We start from the raw sequence: 24,685 nt of genomic DNA, 5'->3' as shown, positions 1-24,685 counted from the left end.
AAGCATTGAAATTAATTGAACTTCAAACTCAACTTTTGAATCACTCTATCACAAAGTATTAAACCAAGATTTAAAAAAAATAATGAGAAGTATTTAAATATTTTACTCTTAAAAAATTTTTTTTGTTTTGTTTTTTAAATTTTTTTTCCATTTCACTCTTAAAAAATAATACTAATATTAATTTTTTAGTGAGCAGCTTTTTTGTATCATTGATAAAAAATTAAAATCTCTTTAAAATTCCTACTTTTTTTGTATTTTGTTATATATACTACTTTAATAATATCCTTTGGAATTATTTTAGGACCTTGCATTGCTGAGAAGGCCTAAGTCTATCAAAATCAGTACTTGAACATTGTGACCGTTACTGCGTATAATGTTCTCCTGGTTCTGTTACCCTCACTCAGTTTGTTTATTTAAGTCTTTCCAGGTTTCTCTGAAGTTGGCCTGTTCATCATTTCTTTTTTTTTCTATTCATCATTTCTTATAGCACAGTAGTATTCCATTACATTCATATACCACAACTTGTTTAGCCATTCCCCCATTGATGGTCATCCCCTTGATTTCCAGTTCTTGGCCACCACAAAAAGAGCTGCTATAAATATTTTTGTGCATGTGGGTCCTTTTCCCCTTTTTATGACCTATTTGGCATACAGCCCTAGAAAAGGTATTGCTGGGTCAAAGGGTATGCACATATTCATAGCCCTTTGGTTCCAAATTGCTTTCCAGAATGGTTGGATCAGTATACGGCTCCACCAGCAATGAATTAGTATTCCAACATTCCCGCATCCTCTCTAACATTTATCATTTTCCTGTTTTGCCATGTTAGCCAGTCTGATAGGTGTGATGTGGTAGGTACCTCAGAGTTGTTTTGATTTGCATCTGTCTAATCAATAGTGACTTAGAGCATTTTCATAAGACTATAGATAGCTTTAATTTCTCCTTCTGAGAACTGCTTGTTGATAACCTTTGACCAGTTATCAGTTGGGGAATGAGTTGTATTATAAATTTGACTAAGTTCTCTGTATCTTTTAGAAATGAGTCCTTTATTAGAGATCCTGGTTATAAAAGTTCTTTTCCCAGGTTTCTGCTTTCCTCCTAATCTTGGTTACATTGACTTTGTGCAAATACTATGCAGTTTAATGTAATCAAAATTATCCATTTTGTATTTCCTAATGTTCTCTGTCTCGTTTGGTCATAAATTCCTCCACTCTCCATAAATCTGACAGATAAACCTTTCCTTTTCCCCCTAATTTGTTTATAGTATCAGCCTTTATATCTAGATCATGTACCCATTTGGATTTTATATGATGTATATGGTGTCAGACATTGGTCTATGCCCAGTTTCTGCTATACTGTTTTACAGTTTTCCCAGCAATTTTTGTCACACAGTGAGTTCTTATCCCAGAAGCTGGGGTCTTTCGGTTTATAAAACAGTAGATTGCTATAATCATTGACTACTGTGTCTAGTGTACCTAACCTATTCTACTGATCCACTCCTCTATTTCTTAGCCAGTACTAAGTGGTTTTGATGTTTGCTGCTTTATAATACAATTTAAGATCTGGTATGAGTAGGCTACCTTCCCCAGCATTTGCCTAAAATATTTTTACTGATAGAGGAACATTTTTCCAAAACTTTAATAATGGTATTTGGTAATTTGGTAATGATTGCCCTATACTACAAAAATCACAAGTCTAGGCCTCACAAATTGAAAAATAAAACCTCAAAACATTTTATCTTGCCTCCCTTCATTGTACACAGTACTCAATAACTGTTTTATAAATGAATAATCACAGAAACTGAGGGTAGAAAAAATCTTAAGGAAGGTGAAAACTGGAAAAAAAATCTCCTGAATTTGTCAATAAGATTATTAATATTTTGGGAATAAATAATTTTGTTATGGTGGTGGAATCCAAATTGAAAGGGATTGAGCAATAAAGAAATGGAAAGAGAATGTAGAGTATACTTTTGAAAAATTTAGTGGTGGGTAACAGAAATGGGATAATCACTTGAGAGGGTAGCAGAATTAAGGGAATTGTTTTTAAGAAGAGTGAGCACTGTGACAATTTTTATAGGCAAAAGTCCAGGAACCAGGTTTGAAGAAGCGTAATTAAGAGTAGACAGTTGATAGAGAGTAGGGTTAGAGAGGAAAGGAGGGCCTCCTCTCACTCTGAGACTGGAGGAAAGAGGAAAGAATGGCTTGGAGCATAGAATTAGGTGAAAGTAGGTAAGAGATTTTTCTTTTTTAGTCAACTTTAGACTATTGTCAGTAAATTAGGAAACAAAGTTATCTGCTTAGACTGAGTGGGGAAAAGTATAGGCTTTGACCTTGAGGAGTGAAGAGAAGATTCATAAATTGATAAATTCCAAAGTCTTTAAGTGAAAAGTATATTTAAACCATTGAAGGTTATATTGAGTGTTTGATATTTCTCTTACAGACTCGTCAAGTTCTTGAGGAGTTGACAGAATTGCCTGTTATGGTGGAACTTGCCAGTGACTTTCTGGATAGAAACACTCCAGTTTTTCGAGATGATGTTTGCTTTTTCATCAGTCAGTCAGGTATATTCATTTAGAGTTCTATATAAAAGGGAGTTTTTGTGATATATGTGAATTTTAGATTTGATAAATATTGGAATACTTTAAATTGTATCTTAGTGTCCCTCTTAATGATTGCAGTATATTTAGGTGGCAGAGGATAGTAAAAGGTACAATGGTTATTTCTAATGACACGACCAATGTAGATACCATTTTGCATAAAATTGATTGGTGTTTAAAAATGCTAAAAGGATGTAGTATCAAGAAAGAGCTAAATTTAAGATGATTCACAAGGAAACACAAATTTAAGATGATTCAGAAGGAAAAAAATGAAATCATTTATATTAATATATTATTTACTCTATGGGAATAATTTATTTAAAATGAATAATAATTTAATGAGTTCATTTGAAGATTAGCTATAAATTAATGCATATAAAACCTTTTGTAGCCTTATTCACTGTGTAAATGTGAATTGTCATTAATGTTTAATATCACAAAAGTAATATATATTAAGAATATATTTATTGCCCTTTTTTTTAAACAGGAGAGACAGCAGATACATTAATGGGTCTTAGGTATTGTAAAGAGAGGGGTGCCTTAACAGTAGGAATTACAAATACTGTTGGCAGCTCCATATCAAGGGAGACAGATTGTGGAGTTCATATTAATGCCGGTCCAGAGATTGGTGTGGCCAGCACAAAGGTAAATTGAATTGACTCTTTCTCATGATCAAAATATTTTAGGAACAGATTGTGATTTCTTAAACTTTTAATATGTGACCAGCAAATAATATTTTGGCAGCTTATATGTGATGGCATAATAATAGTTGTGTAGTCTTAGTGGAAGTAGATAAAGACAAGTGTGTAAGATTCAAGGGTTTGAAACTCAAACTTGTATGGAGTTTAAATTTAGTTTTTTAATTCAATTTAGAAAATATTGTTTGTACTGTTCTGTGTCCTGGAGATGCAGAATAATCCCTGTCCAGAAAGAGCTTACTTTCATCTAGGCAACAGGGAGGAGATAAGACACATAACAGAATATAATAAATAATAATATGTAAGATTAGGGCAAAGGGGAGGCCCAGACAAAATGCTCCAGAAATGGTTACAGGAGAAAATGTGTTTAGTTGGATGGTTAAGAGAAGGCAGAGCAGAAGAGATGGCCACTGGGCTGAACCTTGTAGAAAAATGAGGAATGTGATAGTACCTTTGAGGAGGGAGTACACTGTAGGTGTGGGGGCACTCACCATGGATATGTGCCTAGAAGTGGGAGAAGGCATACTGAATTCATGGAACTAGTAGTAGTCCTGTTGAACTGGAATTTAAGAGTCCTTAAGGTAGGGAAAAAGGTAACAGGAAATAAGGCTAATAATGTAGATTGGAGCTAGATTATAGAGGGCCATAAATGTCAAATCAGGAAATTTGTATTTTTTTTAGTTGCAATAGAGAGCCCCTGGAGGTTTTATAGCCAGGAAGTTACCTGGCTAGACCTGTATCTTAGGAAGCTCTATGAAGGACAGATCGGTTGGGGAAGAGACTATGGGTGGTGAAGCCAAATGGGAGACTGTTACAGTATCCCAGATTGATAGTGATGAGGACCTGAGCTAGAGTGATGGCCTTAGGAGTTGAGTGGACAGATGGGAAACTTGTTGCAAGATTAGAATTAACAAGACTTGGCAATTCATCAGATAGTAAAGAATGAGGGAAAGAAGAGGCAAAGATGAATGTGAGGTTTTGAACCTAGATGACTGCAGTGATGATGCTACCATTGATAGGAACAAACAGATTTGAAAGAAGCATGGCTTTAGAGGAGACAGATGATTAACTTGGGTCATGGTGACTTTGAAGTGCCAGGGGCACATCAGAATGGAGATGTACAGTAGGCAATGGGAGAAGTTAGGACTAGACTTTGTGAGAGATTTTGCTGCTAAATTTTGTATATGTATTTATGTGTGTGTATACTTCGTATTGTATATATGTGTGTATATTTGCATGTGTATGTATAAATATGTATGTGAATATATATGTACATACATACAGGTACATATATGTGTGTGTGTATTTTTTAGTCATTTTCATAAAGTGAATCTGTTGGAGTAGATAGATCATCAAAGAAGTGTTGAGAGACAAGGAGAGGGGCCAAGGTAGATCCTTGGGGAATATCTATGTTTAGTGATCAAAAAATGGATGGAGCAGAGGAGACTGAAAAGAAACTGGTTATGTAAGTAAGAGAATCAAGAGACAGCATTATCATAGTAGGAAAGAATATCTAGGAAGAGGGGTATTGTCAGTGGCATTGACTGTTGAAAAATTGTGTATAGGAAGTAATGTCGAAAACATTGACTAATGTCTATTTCAGATAATAATTCTCAACCCTATCACATTTATTGAGCATCTACGCTCTAGAGAGTACTGTTTTATGCACCAGGAATAGAAAACATCATAGACTGTATAGTAAAAGAGTTTCTACTTTAATTGTGTGTGTAGGAGCAGCTAGCTAAGATATATGTAAATTCCTGTAATGCAAGTTTAGCATGTGAAAAATACATAAGGGAGAGGTCACATAGAGTGGCATTGATTATTTAAAGAGGGAGAGAATTGTCAAACCTGATTATAATTACTATGGTGATTTATGGAATGAATAATATTGATACAGGGATTATGAAGTTCTAGGATTATGAAGATAGGAAATTGAAGGCTTCAGAGCATTACTACTTGATATTTGATGATAGGGATATTAAGGAGAAAATGGGAGGGGTATGTGTGTGAAAAGATGGCAAAGATAATTAGTTAAGCAAAAGATTCCTGGGACCTCATCCCAGACCACTAATCCTGCTTCCAGTCCATCTCCAAAGCCATTGTCTAGGGAAACAATCTCTCTGCAGAAGGGACCAGTCATCCCCACAATTTGCTGACCAGCTGCCACCTAGAGGACAGGTGACCAGCAGACAGGTAACAAAGGGACCCTTAGGGAGACATAGGAGGTGGCCAAGAACCCAGAATGGATGTAGCACAACTTGTACCCTGTATTGTTCATGAAAGCCATCCCTGTGGAGATGTGGTCTGACCACTTCTCCTATGGGTGTTGTAGCCACATTTACTTGAAGACCCTAAAAAAAAATTCTTGCCAATGAGGTCCTTGGTACTGTAAAATAATTCGATATCATAAGCTGATGGGATTTTTATCAGTAGGACGTTAAAGAATAGGCATTAAAATCTCTTATGCCACTGTTCCCTCAAGACCTTTCCAATTGCCTTGCAGCTGAAGCCTGCCATATCTCGTCTTTCTTTTTGCTTTTATTCCCATCACTTAGCATAATACTTTGTACATATTGCTTCATAAATATTTTTAAATTAATTCTTTTGTGCAAAATGGAGGACTTAGCTTCTGTCACATGACTTACTTTGAGAATCTGATCAAGAGTTATAAACTCAAAAAAAGAAGAGTTCAGGAGAATTATATCTTGTTTAGTGAGACGTGGAGAAAAGTTATGACTTAGAAGGAGCAAAAATAAGGTATCTAGACATTTGTGGGGGGAAATAGCTTGGTAAAGGGAAGAAACTGATACTTACGTCCTTAGATTTCCAAACATAAGTGGAAAGGTTATGAGTAATGAACCAAAGAAACTGTATATTAGGAATGTGTGATCTTATTTTATCTTTAAGACTTGGCAGTATAGATTTAATACTAAAATATTTGAAAGGATAGATATTGTTCAAAGGGAGCAGACAGGGAAAGAAGGATGGCAGGGCAATGTTGTCTATCAAGAAAAGACCCATTCACTTGGACCAAAATTGATGAATGCGACTGAGGAAGCATGATGGGGGAACATTTGGGTAAGGATTAGGGGAAGGAGAAATAGAAACAGTGATGTATGTTACATGTGTCCAGCCAAATTGAAGAAATGGATGATAAAGTCCTGACACAAGTCACACATCTGGCATTGAAACAGGATATAGAACAGATAGGGGACTTAAGAAATACATAAGATTTCTCCTTTGCTAAAAATAGAGCATCTGATAAATTCTTTATTTGTATTGTTTAGAATTTCAAAAGGTGTAAAACAAGCAATTAATGGAAGAGCTATTGTGGCATTTTGGTATCCTGGGAAAAAAGCATTCTGTTCTCTGGTCCACAGACCAGGCTTCTACCTAGCCTTGTCAGAGACTAGCCAATTAGAGAGATGTGCAGTGAATTTTGCTGATATTGGCTCATGTTGGTTATGTAGATTTCAACAGTTTACAAAAGTACTTTCCTCACTAACATTATGAGTTGGGTAGTATAATCATTATTATCCCCATTTTATAGATGAGGAAAAAAAGAATAAAAATTGAGCTTTCTACTGATAACCCCAAAAACTAATCATGTATTTTCTTAGTGATAATTAAAACACTTAAATTGCTTGTGGTTGGGGTGTCATTCTGTAGCTGAATTACTAGTAAACAGTAAGTAATTTACAATCTTAGGGTATTGGCCTCAAGATTATTGGAAAAGTGTTGCAAAGAAAACTTTGTTTATGGGATTAGATCTCAAATTTACCTTTGTTCATGATACTGTGGGAGGGAACAAGCATTTATTAAGTCCCCCTTATGTGCCATCACTGTGCTAAGCACTCTATAAATATCATCTCATTTGATCCTCACAAGGAATAACTTGTGAGGTAGGTTCTTTCATTTTATAAATACGAACACCGAGGCAAAAGTGACTGAGTCACTTGCCAAGGATAACACAGTTAGTGAGTATCTGAAGCCAGATTGAACTTGTCTTCCCAGCTCCAGACCCAACTCTGTATCCACTGAGCCCCAGACGCCTGATCTTAAAAGTAGGAAGCTCATTCAGGTTGATACAGTGGCACTACAGTAGAGTTCCTGTTTCATAAAACCCTTTTTGAACTACAAGTGGTCTATCAAATTCAACAGCTGGTCCCATCATACATTGTTAATTACTGAGAAGATGTGGAATTCTGGCTCTGATTAGAATGGAATCATGTCAGATAAAGTTACTGAGTTGACCAAGCATTTATAATTAAGGTCCAGTGTTGCATGGAAATACCACTCGTCATCAAACAGTGGATAATTTTGTCTTTAGAGTCATATTTTATTCATGAGCTTGAGAAACTAGAGTCACTTATCCAGGTCATGGCATTTAAAGCTATAAGAACTCTTTTTCTTTCTCTCTCTTTTTTTTTTTTTTTTGCCTTTTTAGGGGGGAAGGCAGGGCTATTGGGGTTAAGTCACCCAACATGGCTACTGTTAGGTGCTGAGACTGGATTTGAACTCAGGTCCCCCTGACTACAGGGCTGGTGCTCTATTCACTGCACCACCTCGCTGCGCCCCCACCCTATTCTTTCTAGTATTTTCTCTCATGCTCTCCAATTTGAGAGCATGCTGGTTTCAGGAAGGAAATTAGATACTTTTCCCTTTGTTACTATCACTCAGTAACCTCTTCTTCTTGTTAATTCTACCCAAATTTTTTACCCAATGTAGATCCTAGTGACTGTTACCTGTTGGCCCCTAGGACACTCTCTTTCCTTTGTCAGTATATTCAGTGCCTGGATCGTAGCACCCCTTTCCGATTGAACTCTTGTCCTTATACTAAAGTACTTTAGTGTATATTTTGATTGGACTTGGAAACCAAAATGAACCATAGTGATCCATCTAGTTCAGCTCCCTGAGTTTATTAGGGAGAAGACTAGGACTCAGAAGTATGTTGGTCTGATTTTAGGGGGCAGGATGGAGAATATGTTTTGAAGCCCTTTTTTAGAAAAAAATTTTAAATTTTTATTTAAAGTTTTGAGTTCTGTATTGTATACCAATCTCCCCTCCACCACCCATGGTAAACAATCAGATATAGGTTAGACATGTGCAATTATGTAAAACATTTCCATATTAGTCATTTTATATAAGAAGACCCAAATAAAAGAAAAAACAAGGAAAGAAAGAAAATGAAAAATAGTGTCCTTTGGTCTGTATTTAGTTGAAATCAGTTCTTTCTCTGGAGGCAGAATAGTACATTTCATTATTAGTCCCTTAGCCCTTTGGGATTGTCTTGGATCATTTTATGACTGAGAATAGCTAAGGCATTCACAATTCTTCATTGAACAGTATTGCAGTAAGGGTATGCAATGGTCTCCTGGTTCTGTTCACTTCACTGTGCATCAGTTTATGTATGTCTTCCCAGTCATTTCTTATAGCACAACAGTATTCTATTACAATTCCTGTTCCATATCGAAGCTCACAGTGTCCAGTCCACCTCAAGTCCTTCACAGTTCCTGTTTCTGGGAAGACAAAGCTTGACAGAGCCACAATAATATTGATACACATTGCTGGCACTATCATCAATTCACTATCTGCCTATGAAATCAACTCAGACGCACCAACAAGATCTGAGAACTCGACACAAATCATCAACATAGAAATCAATACAGACCCACAAACAAGATTCCAAGAGGTCAGCACAAATCATCAGTAAAGTCCCAGGACCTCCAAAACCCTCCTCCAGGACTTCTGTAAACATACAACCAGAAAATCCTCTTTCAGGGTTTCCAGTCAGGTCCCAGGGCTTCTGTACAAAGTGTCACAAACAGACAGAGCAGACAAACAGAGTGCCAGGATACCACAAGTTTTCTCCTTCTTGACTGCCACCACAAGAGTCCTCTTCTCAGTTCTGCTGTCTCTAGCCTGGGCCTCTCCTTATACATGGTCATTAGCTCCTCCCCTTCCTGTTGCAGGAGTTCATGAGTTCTAGGGTTCACAAGTTGTGGGATTCACACGTTCTGTTTCTTAACAGACTTGATGCAAGGCTTAAAAGAAACTTGAAATGAAACAAGGTATTAATTCAATAGCTGAAACAAGGTGTGAACTACTTCTGTGCTTGCCATTACAAGACCTAGCAGTGGTATCCCTGCCTCATACGGCATGCACAGTTTTATAGTTGCTCTCTTGAATGCTTAGATCAGTTCACAACTGTACCAGCAGTGCATTAGTGTCCCAGTTTTTGCTCATCCTGTCCAACATCCAGCATTTTCCTTTTTGTTGTCATATTAGCCACTGATAGATGTGAAGTGGTACCTCAGTTATTTTAATTTGCATTTTGCTGATCAGTAATGATTAAGAACATTTTTCCATGTGACTATAGATAGCTCTTTTCTTCTTCTGAAAACAGCTTGTTCATATCCTTTGACCATTTATCAACTGGGGAATGACTTGCATTTTTATAAATTTGACTCGTTTCTCTATATATTTGAGAAATGAGGCCTTTATCACAGAAAAGAGACCTTTAATTACAAAGATTTTGCCCATTTTCTCCTTTCCTTTCAATTTTGGTTGCATTGGTTTTTTTGTGCAAAAATTTTTAAATTTTATATTCTCAGAATTATCTATTTTACAATTTGTAAGGCTCTCTCTATTTTCTTTGGTTCTAAATTCTTCCCTTATTTATAAATCTAACAATAAACTATTCCATGCTCTCTTAATTTGCTTATGGTATCATCCTTTATGTGGAAATCACATACCTATTTTTACTTTATTTTGGTATAATGTTATGTTAAGGGAATTTGAAGATCTTCCCTGCCCATTAATAGGCATGTAGAGCCTTGGCCCAGAGCTAATCAGGCTCTGGGCTATGGGAAGGTTCCAGTTAAGTACTGGGGCATGAGGATTTTCAAGGACCTTGGCGCTTAGCCTATCAGATGCCAAGTCTTTCTTATATATTCTGGGAGGTTAGTATTTTACTTTGGAGATTCGCTCACAGGAAAGATCTTTCCTGACAGAGACTCTGAGTAGCCGTTGTTCAGAGGGCCCTCTTCCCCTCTTCCCCCCTACTTAGATGTCTGTGCTCCCTGGATTCAGTGATGTATGTAAGGTATATAGCAATATTGCTTTACTCAGTTGGAGCCCTGTCTGTTGGTCTTACTTATCTGTCTTTCTTGGATACTCATTTCTTTGAAGTAGGCCATTTAAAGCTGTCTTTTTTTTAGCAAAGCAAATCAAAGAACTTGTGCTTGTGCAGGTCATCCTGGGTGTACAAGGGTGCTTTTGCTACGTATACAGTGTGAGATGTTGGTCTGTGCCTACTTTCAGCCATACTCTTTCTAGTTTTCCCAGCGGTTTTTGTCGAGTAATGAGCTTTTGTTCCAAAAACTTGGATCTTTGGGTTTATCATATAATAAATTACTGTAGTAGTTTGCTACAATGTAATTTGTACCTATTTCTTAGCCATTACCAGGCTGTTTGGATAATTAATGCTTTATAATACAGTTTGAGATGTATTGAGATGATGTATTGAGATATTAATGTATTGAGATGATTAGACCACCTTTAGCATTTTTCATTAATTTCCTTGATATCCCTGAGCTTTTGTTCTTTCAGATGAATTTTGTTATTTTTTTCTAACTCTACAAAATAATTTTTTGATAGCTTGATTATTATGGCATCAAATAAATTAATTTAGGTAGAATTGTCATTTTTATTATTGGCTCAGCCTACCCATGAGCAATTGATATTTTCCCAGTTGTTTAGAACTGGCTTTATTTGTGTGAAAAATGTTTTATAGTTGTGTTCATATAGTTCCTGGGTTTGTCCTGGCAGCTAGATTCCCAAGTTTTATTTGTTACCTACAGTTATTTTAAATGGAATTTCTCTCTTGCTGGACTTTGTTGGTAATATATAGAAATAGTGATGATTTATGTGGCTTTATTTTGTATCCTGCAACTTTACTAAAGTTGTTAATAATTTTTTTTTTTTGCCTTTTGGAGGGCAATTGGGGTTAAGTAACTTGCCCAAGGTTACACGGCTAGTTTTTTTGTGTGGGTGTTGTGTCTGAGGCCGGAATCAAACTCGGGTCCTCCTGACTCTGGGGCCGGAGCTTTACCCACCGCGCCACCTAACTGCCCCGAGTTGTTAATAATTTCAAGTTATTCTCTAGGATTTCCTAAGTATAACATCATTATCTTGCAAAGAGTGACAGTTTTGTTTCATCATTGCCTATTCTAATTCCTTTAATTTCTTTTTCTTTTATTGTTATAGCTAACATTTCTAGTACAGTATTGAATGATAGATGTGATAGGCATCCTTGTTTTACCCCTCATTATATTGGGCAGGGGTCTAGCATATCCCCATTACAGATAATGCTTGCTAATGGTTTTAGATACATATTACTTATCATTTTAAGGTAAGCTCCATTTATTCCTATGTTCTCTAGTGTTTTTAATATGAGCGTGTGCTATATTTTGTCAAAGGCTTTCTACATCTAGTAAGATAATCACATGATTTCTGTTGGTTTTGTTATTAATATGGTCAATTATGCTGATAGATTTCTTAATACTGAACCTGCTCTGTATTCCTGGTATAATTCCTGGTCATAGTATATGATCCTTTGTGATATATTGCTGCAATTTCTTTGCCTTTTATGTAAAATTTTTGTATCAATATTCATTAGGGAAATTGGTGTATAATTTTCTGTTTTCTCTCTTTTTTGGTTTTGGTATCAGTACCATATTTGTGTCATAAAAATAATTTGATAGGACTCTGCCTATTTTTCCAAATAGTTTACGTGGTATTGGGATTAATTGTACTTTAAATGTTTGGTAGGATTCATTTGTATATGCATCTTGTCTTGGGGATTTTTTCTTAGGAAGTTCAATTTTTTAAAATAAGATTAGGTTACTTAAGTATTTTGTTCTATTAATCTAGGCATTTTATATTTTTGTAGGTATTCATCCATTTCATTTAGATTATCAAATAAAATAACACCTAACAATTTTCTTAATTTCCTCTTCATTGGTAGTGAGTTCATCCCCTTCATTTTTTTTAAATTTTTCAAATGCTTTATTAACTTCTGATTGACATCATTCTCTGATTGACACATTTTCTCCCTGTTTTTCCCCTGCCCACCGCCCCAAAATAGCAGTCCCACAGTATATCCCCTCCTCCAATCTTCTCTCTCCTATATCTTCTCTCATACCCCCTTTGACTTTTCCAGTAGGGCATGGTGGATCTCTATGTCCCAGTGCCTGTATATCTTATTTCCCAATTACATGTAAAATAGTATTATTAGTAGTATGTATGTGTGTGTGTATATATATATTATATTTAAGCATTTGATTTTAAAACTTTGAATTCCAGATTCATTCCCTTCCTCCCTTGTTACCCGCCCTAACTGGAAAGAGAAGCAGTTCAGTATAGCTTGTACATGTGTAGCTTATGTAAAACATTAACATAGTTGATACATTGTAAAAGACTGATTATATTTCCCTCCCTCCTATCCCACCTCCCACTAGTTCTATTCTCTACGTTGATCCCATTCCTTTTCAAAAGTGGGTGCTTTCAATTTCCCTCCCTCCCAGCCTGCCCTCCATTCCATCATCCCCCCTCTCATCCCCTCTACTCTCCTGTACGGTGAGATACCCTATTTAGTGTGTATTTCATTCCCTCCCCAAGCCAAATTCAATGAGAATAAGGTTGACCCATTCCCTTTTGCCTTCCTATTTCCCCTCCATTGTAACCATTTTCCCTTGCCTCTTCTATATGAGATCATTTACCCCATTCTGTCTTTCCCCATTTCCTCTCATTATATTTCTCTCTCATCACTTAATTTCACCTTTTAAGTATCATCCCTTCCTATTAAATTGGTCCTGTGCCTTCTATCTATGTATACCTGTAAACATATATATATATATTTATATATATATATATATATATACACACACACACACATTCACATATGTATTCATACGCCTGTATACCCTCTGATATAGACATATATATTCCCTTCAACTATTTTCATACTGAAAAAAGTTTCATCAGTTACAATTATCGTTTTTCCATGTAGGAATGTTAATAGTTCCACTTTGGTAAGTTCCTTATGGTTTCTTTTCCCTGTTTACATTCTCATACTTCTCTTGCTTCTTGTACCTGAATGTCAGATTTTCTATTCCACTCTGGTTTTTTCATCAAGAATGCTTGAAAGTTCTCTGTTCCACTGAATGACCATATTTTCCCCTAAAACATGATACTCAATTTTGCTGGGTAGGTGATTCTTAGTTTTAATCCCAGCTCCTTTGCCCTCCAGAATATCATATTCCAAGCCCTTCGATCCCTCAGTGTAGAAGCTGCCAGATCCTGGGTTATCCTGATTGTGTTTCCACAATATTCAAATTGTTTCTTCCTGGCTGCTTGTAATATTCTCTCCTTGATCTGGAAATTTCAGAATCTGGCTATGATATTCCTAGGAGTTTTCTTTTTGGGATCTTTTTCAGGAAGTGATCAGTAGATTCTTTCAACCTCTATTTTGCCCTCTGTTTCTAAAACATCAGGGCAGTTTTCCTTGAGAATTTCTTTGAGGATGATTTCTAGGTTCTTTCTTTGATCATGGCTTTCAGGAAGTCCAGTAATTTTTAAATTATCTCTCCTGAATCTATTTTCCAGGTCAGTGGTTTTTCCCATGAGATATTTCACATTGCCTTCCATTCTTTCATTTGTTTGGATCTGTTTAATAGCGTCTTGATTTCTCATAAAGCCACTAGCTTCCATTTGCTCCAGTCTAATTCTGAAGGTATGATTCTCCTTAGTGAGCTTTTGAGATTCTTTTTCCATCTGGCAAATTTGACTTTTTAAGGCATTCTTCTCCTCATTGCCTTTTTGAGCCTCTTTTGCCATTTGAGTCATTTGAACCTCTTTTGCCATTCCTCGGTCAGGCTGTTGACTCTCATTTCATAATTTTCTTGCATTGTTCTCATTTCTCTTCCCAATTTTTCCTCCACTTCTCTTATCTGCTTCTTAAGGTCCTCTATGGCCTGTAACCAGCTCGTATTTTCCTTAGAAGCTTTTGGTGCAGGAGTTCTGACTTCACTGTCTTCCTCTTGTTCCATGCTTTGACCCTTTGTGTCCCCAAAATAGGAGTCTAATGTTGGGTTCCTCTGTCTGGTTTGTTTCCTTTGCCTGGGCATGTTGCCACTCAATTACCTGACTTTTGGGCTTTTTGCCACAGTAGGACTCTGCCACCAGACAGGGTAGCTTCCATCCCAAATGCTGGGGTTTTCTCAGCTGCAGGAGTATTAGTTGGGAGCCCCTTCTGAATCATCCACATGCTCTGGCAAGCTGGACACATACCCCAGGATCTCCACTCTAGACCACAATCCAGATCCAAGCAGGTTAAAGCAAGAGCGATTACCCCTCAGACTGGTCGCTTGGTCCCCCTACACTCTGCAGGACTGTGGCAGCGGCGACCGCAGCCCTCAGCTGCTTATCATCGAGGCACTCCCAACTACTGGGTCCAAAAGTCCATACTGCACTGACCTCTTACTTTGTCCTTCGTATCTATGTGTTGAGAAATCTGGAAAGGACCACAGCTGCTGGTGATCTGGAATCCCTCCAGCCCGCTGCTGGTCAGGCCCGCCCTGGGGCTAAAACCTCGGAGTGGAGCTGGGCTCCCTGCACTGGCTGATTCTTGCTGGCCTGCCGGGCATTCCTTAGCGGGAGTTTAGCTTCTCTGTGTCATTTTGTGGGTTCTGTAGCTCCAAAGTTTGTTTAGAGTTCCCTTTTACATGAATTGGGGAAGGTAGAAGCCGGGAGCTGCGCGGAGGACCTGCTTCTACTCTGCCATCTTCCACCCACTTCATTTTTTATGTTGGTAATTTGATTTTCTTCTTAACTTTTTTAAACCAAGTTAATCAGTGGTTTATGTATTTTATTTTTTCATAAAGCCAGCTTCTAGTTTTATTTATTAATTCAATGGTTTTCTTGCTTTCAGTTTTATTAATCTCTCTTTTAATTTTCAGGATTTCCAGCTTGGTGTTTAATTGGCTATTTTTAATTTGTTCTTTTTCTAGTTTTTTTAGTTCCATGCCCAGTTCTTTGATTTGCTTTTTCTCTATTTTATTGATCTAAATAATTAGAGATATAAGTGTTCCCTTAAGCACTGCTTCGGTTGCATTCTCTAAATTTTGGTATGTTGTTTCATTGTTTCCATTTTCTTTAATGAAATTGTAGATTGTTACTATGAGTTCTTTGACCCACTTGTTTTTTAGTGTATTATATTATATAATTTGCAATTTATTTTTAATCTCCCTTTCCCTTGTCCATTGTTGAATGTAATTTTCATTGAGTTATCTGAGAAGATTGTGTTTACCATTTCTCCATTTGGTTGTGAGGCTTTTAATATCCTAATACATGGTCAGTTCTTGTACAGGTGCCATGTACTGTTGAGAAAGAAGTATATTCCTTTTTATTCCCATTACATTTTTTCCAGAGGTCTATCATAACTTTACTTTTCCAGAATTTTATTCGCCTTCTTAACTTCTTTCAGGTTTATTTTTTGGTTAAATTTTTCTCGTTCTAAGAGGGGAAAGTTGAGGTCCCCTACTAGTATAGTTTTATTATCTATTTCTTATAATTCATTCAACTTCTTCAAAAATTTAGATTCTATACCATTTGGTGCATATGTTTAGGATTGATAAGACTTTATTATATATTGTACCTTTCAGCAAGATACAATTTCCTTCTTTATCTTTTAAAATTTGATCTATTTTTGCTTTTGCTTTATCTGAGATCATGATGGCCACCCCTGCTTTCTTTGCTTCAGCTGAAGCATGATAGATACTGCTCCAGCCTTTTGCCTTTATTCTGTGTGTACCTCTTTGCTTCATGTGTGTACCTCTTTGCTTCATGTGTGTTTCTTGTAAACAACATATTGTAGGATTCTGTTTTTTAATCTCTTTTGCTGTCTACTTTTTATAGGCGAGTTCATCACATTTATAGTTATGATAACTGGGTATTTCTGTCCATGGTGTTTTCGCTAGCTCATTTCTCCCAATACCCCTCTCCCCACCTCCTCATAAGTATTTTATATCTGACCACTGCCTTCCCCAATCTACCCTCCCTTTTATCAGTTCCCACTCCTCCTTCTACTCTCCCTGTCCCTTTTTACTTATAGAATAAGATAAATTTCTATATCCCACTGACTGTGTGTGTTATTGTTTTTGAACCAATTTTGATGAAAGTAAGGTTTAAGTTTTGCCCACCACCATCGCCCCCCCCCATCTTCCCTTTAATTGTAGCAAATCTCTCATGCCTCTTTTATGTAGGATAATTTGCCTCATTCAATCTCCCCTTCCTTCTTTTAGTTCAATTTTCTTTTTCACCCCTTTATTTTGTTTTTTTTGGTTTCATCCCATTAAAGTTACCTCATATCCATACCCTCTGTTTATTTATACTATATTTAATTGCTCTTGTAATAATAAAATTAAGAGTTACAAATATTATCTTGCCCTATAGAAATAGAGGCAATTTAACCTTATTGAATATATTATTTTTTCTCTTTGTTGCTTTTTTTAAAAATCTTTCTGTGTTTCCTTTGAGTTTTATCAAACCTACCACTTGCTACCTACTTCTTGTTATTTATATGAGGTAGAATAATAGGACCAGAAAAATCCTGGAAAGGAATCATAGACTAGAAACCAAACACCTTGTGGGGGCAGGTAGTGCTTTTATCATTTAAAAAATTTATTTATGCCTACTGTGTGCCAGGTATTATGCTAAGTGATTTATTTTTTTGGATTGAATGTTGGGTCTTTAGAAGAAAGAGATTATGAAAAGCAAAGAAATAGTTTATATGATTATGTCAAAGAAAAAAATGACCTTTCTTTCTGATGATCATCAATTAAGACAGAGGGATGATGGGCTTTTAGTCAGCTATGGATTTCATTTGAGGAATACCTAGAAGAATATATCTTTCCAGAGTCCTACTGGTGTGATAAAGGCGACTTTAAACTGGAAATATAATAAGGAGAAAAGTCCCCAGATATAGAACAGTTGAATCAGGTGCCATGGTGAACCATAAGTGTGACAGAAGAGTGTTTGGGATGTTTCCAGTCATTTTGCAGAGAAAATAACCAAAGAATAAAATGTAATTGATACTTAGGGCTGTAGGAGTCTGTCACTATGCAGAGTATGGCCAGTAAACAGAAGGATGGAAATAGGAATGGGGAGGCTTATTAGCAGGCTTGGTAGGATGGAGCACAGAACTGAAATATGTAGCAATTGAAGCATGTATTTTGTTCAAAAAGTGGCTCCTCGTCACATTAACAAAGTACAAATTCTTTAGCTTGATATCTAGTCCTTATCACAAGCTGAATAATTCTCTAACCTTTTATCTAATCCTATGTTGAATCACAAATCTCATCATGCTGTTTTCCAAGACATTTGAAGTAATGTTATGTCCAGAACCAGGAGAACACTGTACATAGTAAGAGCAACATTGTGTAATGACTGACTTAGCTCTTCTGAGAGCAAAAGACTTAGGATGGAAAGTACTATCCACATCTAGAGAAAGAACTATGGAGTCTGAATGCAGATCGAAACATACTGTTTTCTCTTTCTTTTTTTGTTTTTTCTTTATTATGGTTTTTTCCTTTTGTTCTTTTTTTTTTTTTTTCTTCTGCTTTTTGGAGGGCAATTGGGGTTAGGTTACTTGCCCAAAGTCACATGGCTAATAAATGTGTCAAGTGTCTGAGGCCGGATTTGAACTCAGGTCCTCCTGACTCCAGGACCAGTGCTCTATTCATTGTGCCACGTAGACGCCCCTCTTGTTCTACTTTCACAACATGACTAATGTAGAAAGTTTTAATAGGATAATACATATATAGCCTATATCAGATTGTATGCCGTCTTGGGGAGAGGAGAAAATTTAAAACTCAAAATCTTATCAAAGTGAGTGTTGAGAACTAAAACTAAATAAATATTTTTTAAAAATAGTATATCCTATGTTTCAGTTAGAAGTTATCTATCTCTTGAAATTTTTCCTGTTCTTGAAGACCCTGTTCAGATCTCCTCAGCTGGAAGGGAACTTTCCCTTCTTGAATCTCCCTTTTTGTGAGATTTGAAACTTTGAAAACTTCTTTTGCATCTACCTTATTCTAATTTGACTTAGCTGTCCTAATAGTTTATGTGGTCTTTTATGGTTAAAGCATTTTGCATACATTATTTTGGACAGCTAGGTGACACAGTCAGTAGAGTACTGGGCACAGATTCATAAAGATGCCAATTCAAAGAAAGCCTCAGACATTTATCAGCTGTGTGACCCTGGGCAAGTCACTTACCCTTGTTTTCCTCAGTTTCTTCATCTGTCAAATGAGCTGGAGAAGGCAATGGCAAACCCCCAGTATCTTCACCAGGTAAATTCTAAATGGGGTCATGATGAGTCTGACATGATTGAAACTACTGAAGAACAACAGCAATACAGTATTTCATTTGAGCCTCAATATAGCTTTCCTCGTTAGGTTACAGCTGGTTTAACCTCACCATTTACTATAGATGAGGAAACTGAATGGCTTGTGGTCACACAGCTGGCAAGTGTTAAAAAGCAGAATTTAAACCAGTTCTTTTCTTACTCTACATTTAATATAGTAATGTACAATGATAGGATTTCAATGCAAGAAAGTTGAAAAGAAATAGTGCTTTCTTTGAAGGGGTTGCCGGTAGATTAATGAGAAATACAATATTTTTTCATCCTTCTACATCCTTCATGTATAGTCTCTCAAAATTTCTACTGGGCTGTCAGCTCCTAGAAGGCAGGTACTATGTCTGCATTTATCTTCTTTAACTATGGCATAGTGTCTTATGTGTAGTAGATGTTTGAATAAATTAGAATAGTGTAATACCACTGAGTGTCAAGAAAGGTTCTTTTTGTGGAAATCCACAAACTTGAAGGGTGAATCATGGTTTTCTTTTTGGTGGAAGATAAAGGAATAAATGGAAAAGCATTTATTAAGAGCACAATAATAATAACTAACATGTATAAAGAACTTACTCTATTCCAATCACTGGGAAGTGCTTTTACAAATATTATCTTACTTGATCCTAGCAACAACCCTGGAAGATAGGTGCTAATATTATCTCCATTTTGCAGATGAGGAAAATGTGGTAAGCAGAGGTTAAGTGAAATACTTGTCCAGGGTCACACAGTTAGAAAGTGTCTGAGGCCGTATTTGAACTTGGGTCTTCTTGATTCCAGGCTCTACTGTACCATTTAGACCTCTTTTCTTTTTTAAACAAATCATAATGTAGTGATAAAATTAGTTTTTTTGTGAATGTTATAAACATGACTGATTGTGAAGGTAAGGAATGCTGTTTATTTAAATGGAGAAGCTGAGTGATACTTTATTGGGGAACATGATGAAATTTTTTTTAACCTGTATTTTAGATGTTAGTAGGCTAGTCTTTTAATCTACAAGAGATGCAGGACCAGAGGAGAGGGAATGTTAGAAGGTAGGACTCAGGAAAGAGAAAACACATCACATATACATATAAGCATAATATTGTCAAAGCATTTTTGCTGTAATGTGGAAATTGAAATACAGACAGATAAAATAATTTGCCAAACATATTGAATAAGGAGTAGCAACCAAACTCTTTTCCATTTCTTCATTTACTATCCCACTATTACTGAAACATTGGACGATCTTATGGTGTCAGATTACATAGGTATTTTTCTCCCTAACTTAAAAAAAAATAATCCTTTTCTAAATTGTTAAAATGAGGTAACAAATAATGCTCTTATTTTCCCTTTATTTTAGGCATATACAAGCCAATTTGTATCTTTGGTGATGTTTGCCCTCATGATGTGTGATGATAGGATTTCAATGCAAGAAAGACGCAAAGAAATAGTGCTTGGTTTGAAGGGGTTGCCTGGTAGGTTAATGTGAAATGTTATATTTTTTTTCATCCTTCCATATTCTGTTTTCTAGGATGTAAGTAAAGGTGAAATGTAATTTGTTTCTGAGAAATTCTCTTATATATTTTGGAGAGCTAAAATAATCCACAAAATTTTGCTGCACGGTGAAAGAAATCCTTCCCCAGATCAAACCATTAATTAAATGAGTAAGAACTGATATTTTATGTGATTATTTCTAATTCTTCATTGTGAATATACTTGGGCAGTTATGTTAACCCTTATTTCTTAGACTTTGATGCTTTTTCCTTTTTTTTTTTAAACAGATTTGATAAAGGAAGTGTTAAGTATGGATGATGAAATTCAGAAACTGGCCATAGAACTTTATCATCAAAAATCAGTATTGATTATGGGACGTGGATATCACTATGCTACATGTCTGGAAGGAGCCCTAGTAAGTATCTGCTTAATTATTTTGAAGTCAGTTTAACAATAAATGCTTATCTGGAACTAGAGAATTTGAAAACTTGTCAGTGTTTAATGTAGAAGTATATTTTGAACAAGAATGCATTGTCATAAGGTTGGGCTTTCAAAAAGAGCAAAATGTGAACTTGCATATATATTTTGTTTAAAATAATTGAGGATGTAATCATAGAAATGAATAATTTTTATGAGTGCCGAATTGTATTCTTACTGCTGATATAGACTTCATGTCTGTTAGCCTTAGGACACTATTACTCATCATCCATACAGTCTTTTTTTTTTTATAACAGCATCTGGAATAAAAATTCCATGTTGGTTTAAATGTGTTACACTTTTTCCCCCTACAAAGCTGACTTATATAATGCTTGCGCTTATAATCAATGTGGTTTATAAGCCTGCAAATATCCCTTTCTACCTGTATTTTTTCTTTTAAAAAATATTCTTTTGGCGTATGGCATCTATTCAGAGTATCCTATATTTGATTTGAAATTATATACTACATACAATTATGTAATTAATTTGTCCTGGAATTGAAGGACTTTTACTTTGAATGCAATCTCTGAATTATTTCTGTTGTGCCTACAATCCAAAGTGTCCCAAGTTTAAAAATGAATAGGAATATCTTGAACACCTTTATGCATCAGACCTGAGAAAATGTGGAATAATAGATTAAAATTAGGTAGGCTTTGTTGAGGTAGGTGGAATTTCTTGTGCTATTTCTCATATAAGACAGTCTTATCACTTACCTCATTTTCACTTGATGTCCCCTGTGCAAGAATACTCCCTCCTCACCTCCATCTCCTGGCCTCCTTAACTTCTTTCAAACTTCAAGTAAAGTCACCTTTTCCAAAAAGTCTTTCCCTGTCCCTCTTAATCCTTAGTGCTTTCCCACTGAAATTATCTCCACAATTTATCATGTGTATATTTTGTTTCTGCATAGTTGTTTGCATGTTATCTACTCCATTAAACTGCGAGCTCCTTGAGAACAGAGACTGTTAATTTCCTTACTTTGTATTCCCAGTACTAAGGTTTGTTAGCTATCTTTCTGCTCATGGAACCCTCCGGACCTCAGTGTATATGATCCTCTGGCAACAGGAATGCATACATTAGCTGAGTCTGTACTTGAGACATTTCTAAATTTTTATGACTTAACAGAGTTCAAGTCCTATTGAGTTATTGCCTTTGAAAACTTAAGTTCACCTGCATATCAGGATGAGGCATCTATTAATTAGCAGCTGTCATGATATTTTTTTTTAATTTAAAACTGGAGAAAGGAAAGACTGAATGAAGGACTAATGTATCTGGTTCTTTTCCATTAGAAAATCAAAGAAATCACGTACATGCATTCAGAAGGTATCTTAGCTGGTGAATTAAAACATGGCCCATTGGCTTTGGTAGATAAATTGATGCCTGTCATCATGATCATCATGAGAGATAATACATATGCTAAGTGCCAGAATGCTCTACAGCAAGTTGTTGCTCGACAGGTAAGTCAGATGCTATTACTGCATTGATTTTTTTCGTTCACTTTGGAGATAGGTTTTAGATAACAAAACAATTTTAAGAATCCAGTTATCTTTAAATTGTTAAAGCTTTGGAGGAGGACTTTACTAGAAGAATTTAATGCCCTTAAATTAATTTTTCAGCTGTATTTTATTATGAAAGAAAGCTACTAGTTTAGATTTCAGTAAGTATTATCAGGGCAGTGTACATGGCTTAATCTATTTCACTTCTATTTTCATAAAGAAATAAATACAACTTTATTTGTTTGGATCTTGCCATACTGTGTAAGTACTCAGAGATACCACATTGGTCTAAATATAGGCTGCATTTTTCCCCCAAATCTAGTTTGTATAAAACTCATTGCAGTCTGTAATTGTACTGCCCTAGAAGGTACTCTGAAGCTTGCATTCTTGAGGTCCTTGTCTAGAATTGCAGAGGTGACTTTGTGAGGATAAGTCACAAATGGGAAGGGAGTCAGAGGTGTTGGCTCTTTTTTTTTTTAAAGCAATCGGGGTTAAGTAACTTGCTCAAGGTTACACGGCCAGGTGTTTCTGGGTGTGGTGCTGAGTGTCTGAGCCCGGATTTGATCCAGGTCATCCCGACACTGGAGCCGGTGCTCTTACTCGCTGAGCCACCTGGCCGCCCCAGAGGTGTTGGTTCTTAATGAAGAATTTCCATGCTTTTCAACATTGTGGGGATGCTCTGTCAGTGAAATGAGGAAATAAAAAGATGAGGAAGGAAAGAAGAAACTTGAAAGTATAGTCTGTCTTCATTCGCCTCCTTGGCTAGCTTGGCCATGAAGAGTCTCTTGGAAGTTCTGTAGGCCAAGTGCTCCCTGCCAACAAGACTGCATAGTGATGGGGAGCTTTCTTTTTGGAGAAAAGTACTCTTAGCTTGGAGTCCTCAGAGAGCCTGAATATTGGCCTAAGATGGCGAAGGTAGTTGGATTTTAAGAAACAATGAAGTAATTGGGGGAGGGAAGTTTTCATTTGTTCTTAGTTCTAAGGTGCCTGTAAATTCTTTGTTGGAGATGGTAGGGAGGATACTGTGGTACAGCAAGAGATGGGTGAGTGTTGGAGGGTGATGCATTGCCATCTGAGGGTAGGGAGAACTGGTAAAACAATCCTTTCTTGAATATATCTGGGATGGAGATGGCCAAGGGGCAGTTTCTCCCAAATAGGACAATTATTAAAAATACTTAACTTTATGTAATTTATTTTTCTTTGTATGTCTGTTTATATATATATATATATATATATATGAAGATATATGTACTTACATTTGTACATATATTTACTTTTAGAGAGATTTTATTTTAGGGTTTATTATTGTTTGAAAGACAGTATATTTAACCAACTATACTATTATGGAGTAATGTAAAAATTTATTTTTGGCTACTGCTAATCACTGGTTGGACAAGTAGATAGATGGCTCAGTGGGTAGAGCAGTGGGCCTGGAGTCAGGAAGGCCTGAGTTCAAATTTGACCTCAGACACTTACTAGCTGTGTGGTCCTGGGCAAGTTACTTAATCTCTGTTTGTCTTATCTCCTGGAGAAGGAAATGACAACCCCTACAGTATCTTTGCCAAGAAGATGTACAGTATGGTCCACGTGCTCATGAAGAGTTGGGCACCACTCACCAACTAAATGACAACAGCAAAATGACTAGTTAGTTGAATCTTATATTAAATGAGGAGAATGGGAAGTGGAAGAGAGAAGTCCTGTGTTCCAGGTTATTTTTCCCAGTGTCACTGTTATATCACTTTGATTAAATCTTTTTTTTAGGGACGACCTGTGATCATCTGTGACAAAGAAGACACTGAGACTATCAAGAACACTAAGAGGACAATCAAGGTGCCCCATTCAGTGGACTGTCTGCAGGGAATTCTCAGTGTTATCCCTTTGCAACTACTGGCTTTTCATCTTGCTGTTCTGAGAGGATATGATGTAAGTGGCCAATTACTACAGAATCTTGTTGCTTGACTCCTTTTTAAATTTTAGACTGGACCTCTGTTTTCATCCACTTAAAGTCTTACAGAGCTGTTTGGGATACTGAGAGAGTCAGTGTCTTGCCCAAGGCCACATTCAGCCAGTTTGTTTCAGACCTGGAACTTGAACTAGGTCTTCCTAATAAATTTTTATAAGCTTTTCATTTAGCATTTAACAAACATTTAGCAGAAACTTTAACATTTAGCAAAAGCATTTAAGGACTGATATTCTGCTCTTTTCTCCATCATCAGGAGGCTGTAACTAATGATGAATTCTTTACCCATGACAACTCATGAAACAAGAAAAAAAATACAAATTACATTTCAGTCCTGTACTATCTTTTGCCACTTCTGTACTGATGGTAACAGAGTGGTGGAATAGAGGGTAGAAGGTTCAAAGAATCACACAATTTTTAGGCCATTTGTAGACTTTAGCTTGGCTCTTGGAACTTACTCTAAGGGTGAGGTGCTTTCCAGTGATCTTGCAGTGGACACAGAACTGAAGGGAC

At 36.3% G+C, this 24,685-nt stretch overlaps 1 protein-coding gene across 2 annotated transcripts in view; it reads left to right on the top strand.

Moving 5' to 3' along the window:
* Positions 1-24,685, top strand: part of GFPT1 (glutamine--fructose-6-phosphate transaminase 1) — an 89,349-nt gene that overhangs the window by 45,357 nt on the left and 19,307 nt on the right. For both annotated transcript variants that reach the window (XM_069068890.1, XM_069068891.1), the window contains 6 exons: positions 2,437-2,557; positions 3,081-3,238; positions 20,109-20,223; positions 20,530-20,657; positions 22,006-22,173; positions 23,974-24,135. In XM_069068890.1, the coding sequence (XP_068924991.1) occupies positions 2,437-2,557; positions 3,081-3,238; positions 20,109-20,223; positions 20,530-20,657; positions 22,006-22,173; positions 23,974-24,135 (852 nt within the window). The remainder of the gene's footprint in view (positions 1-2,436; positions 2,558-3,080; positions 3,239-20,108; positions 20,224-20,529; positions 20,658-22,005; positions 22,174-23,973; positions 24,136-24,685) is intronic.

This window comes from Petaurus breviceps, unplaced genomic scaffold (assembly GCF_028583685.1).
Source record: "Petaurus breviceps papuanus isolate PSGF00001 unplaced genomic scaffold, PetGlider_PUasm1.0 90775, whole genome shotgun sequence".
NCBI lineage: Eukaryota > Metazoa > Chordata > Mammalia > Diprotodontia > Petauridae > Petaurus > Petaurus breviceps.
The sequence above is the reverse complement of the archived record's forward strand: the minus strand, read 5'-3'. Positions and strand labels throughout refer to the sequence as shown.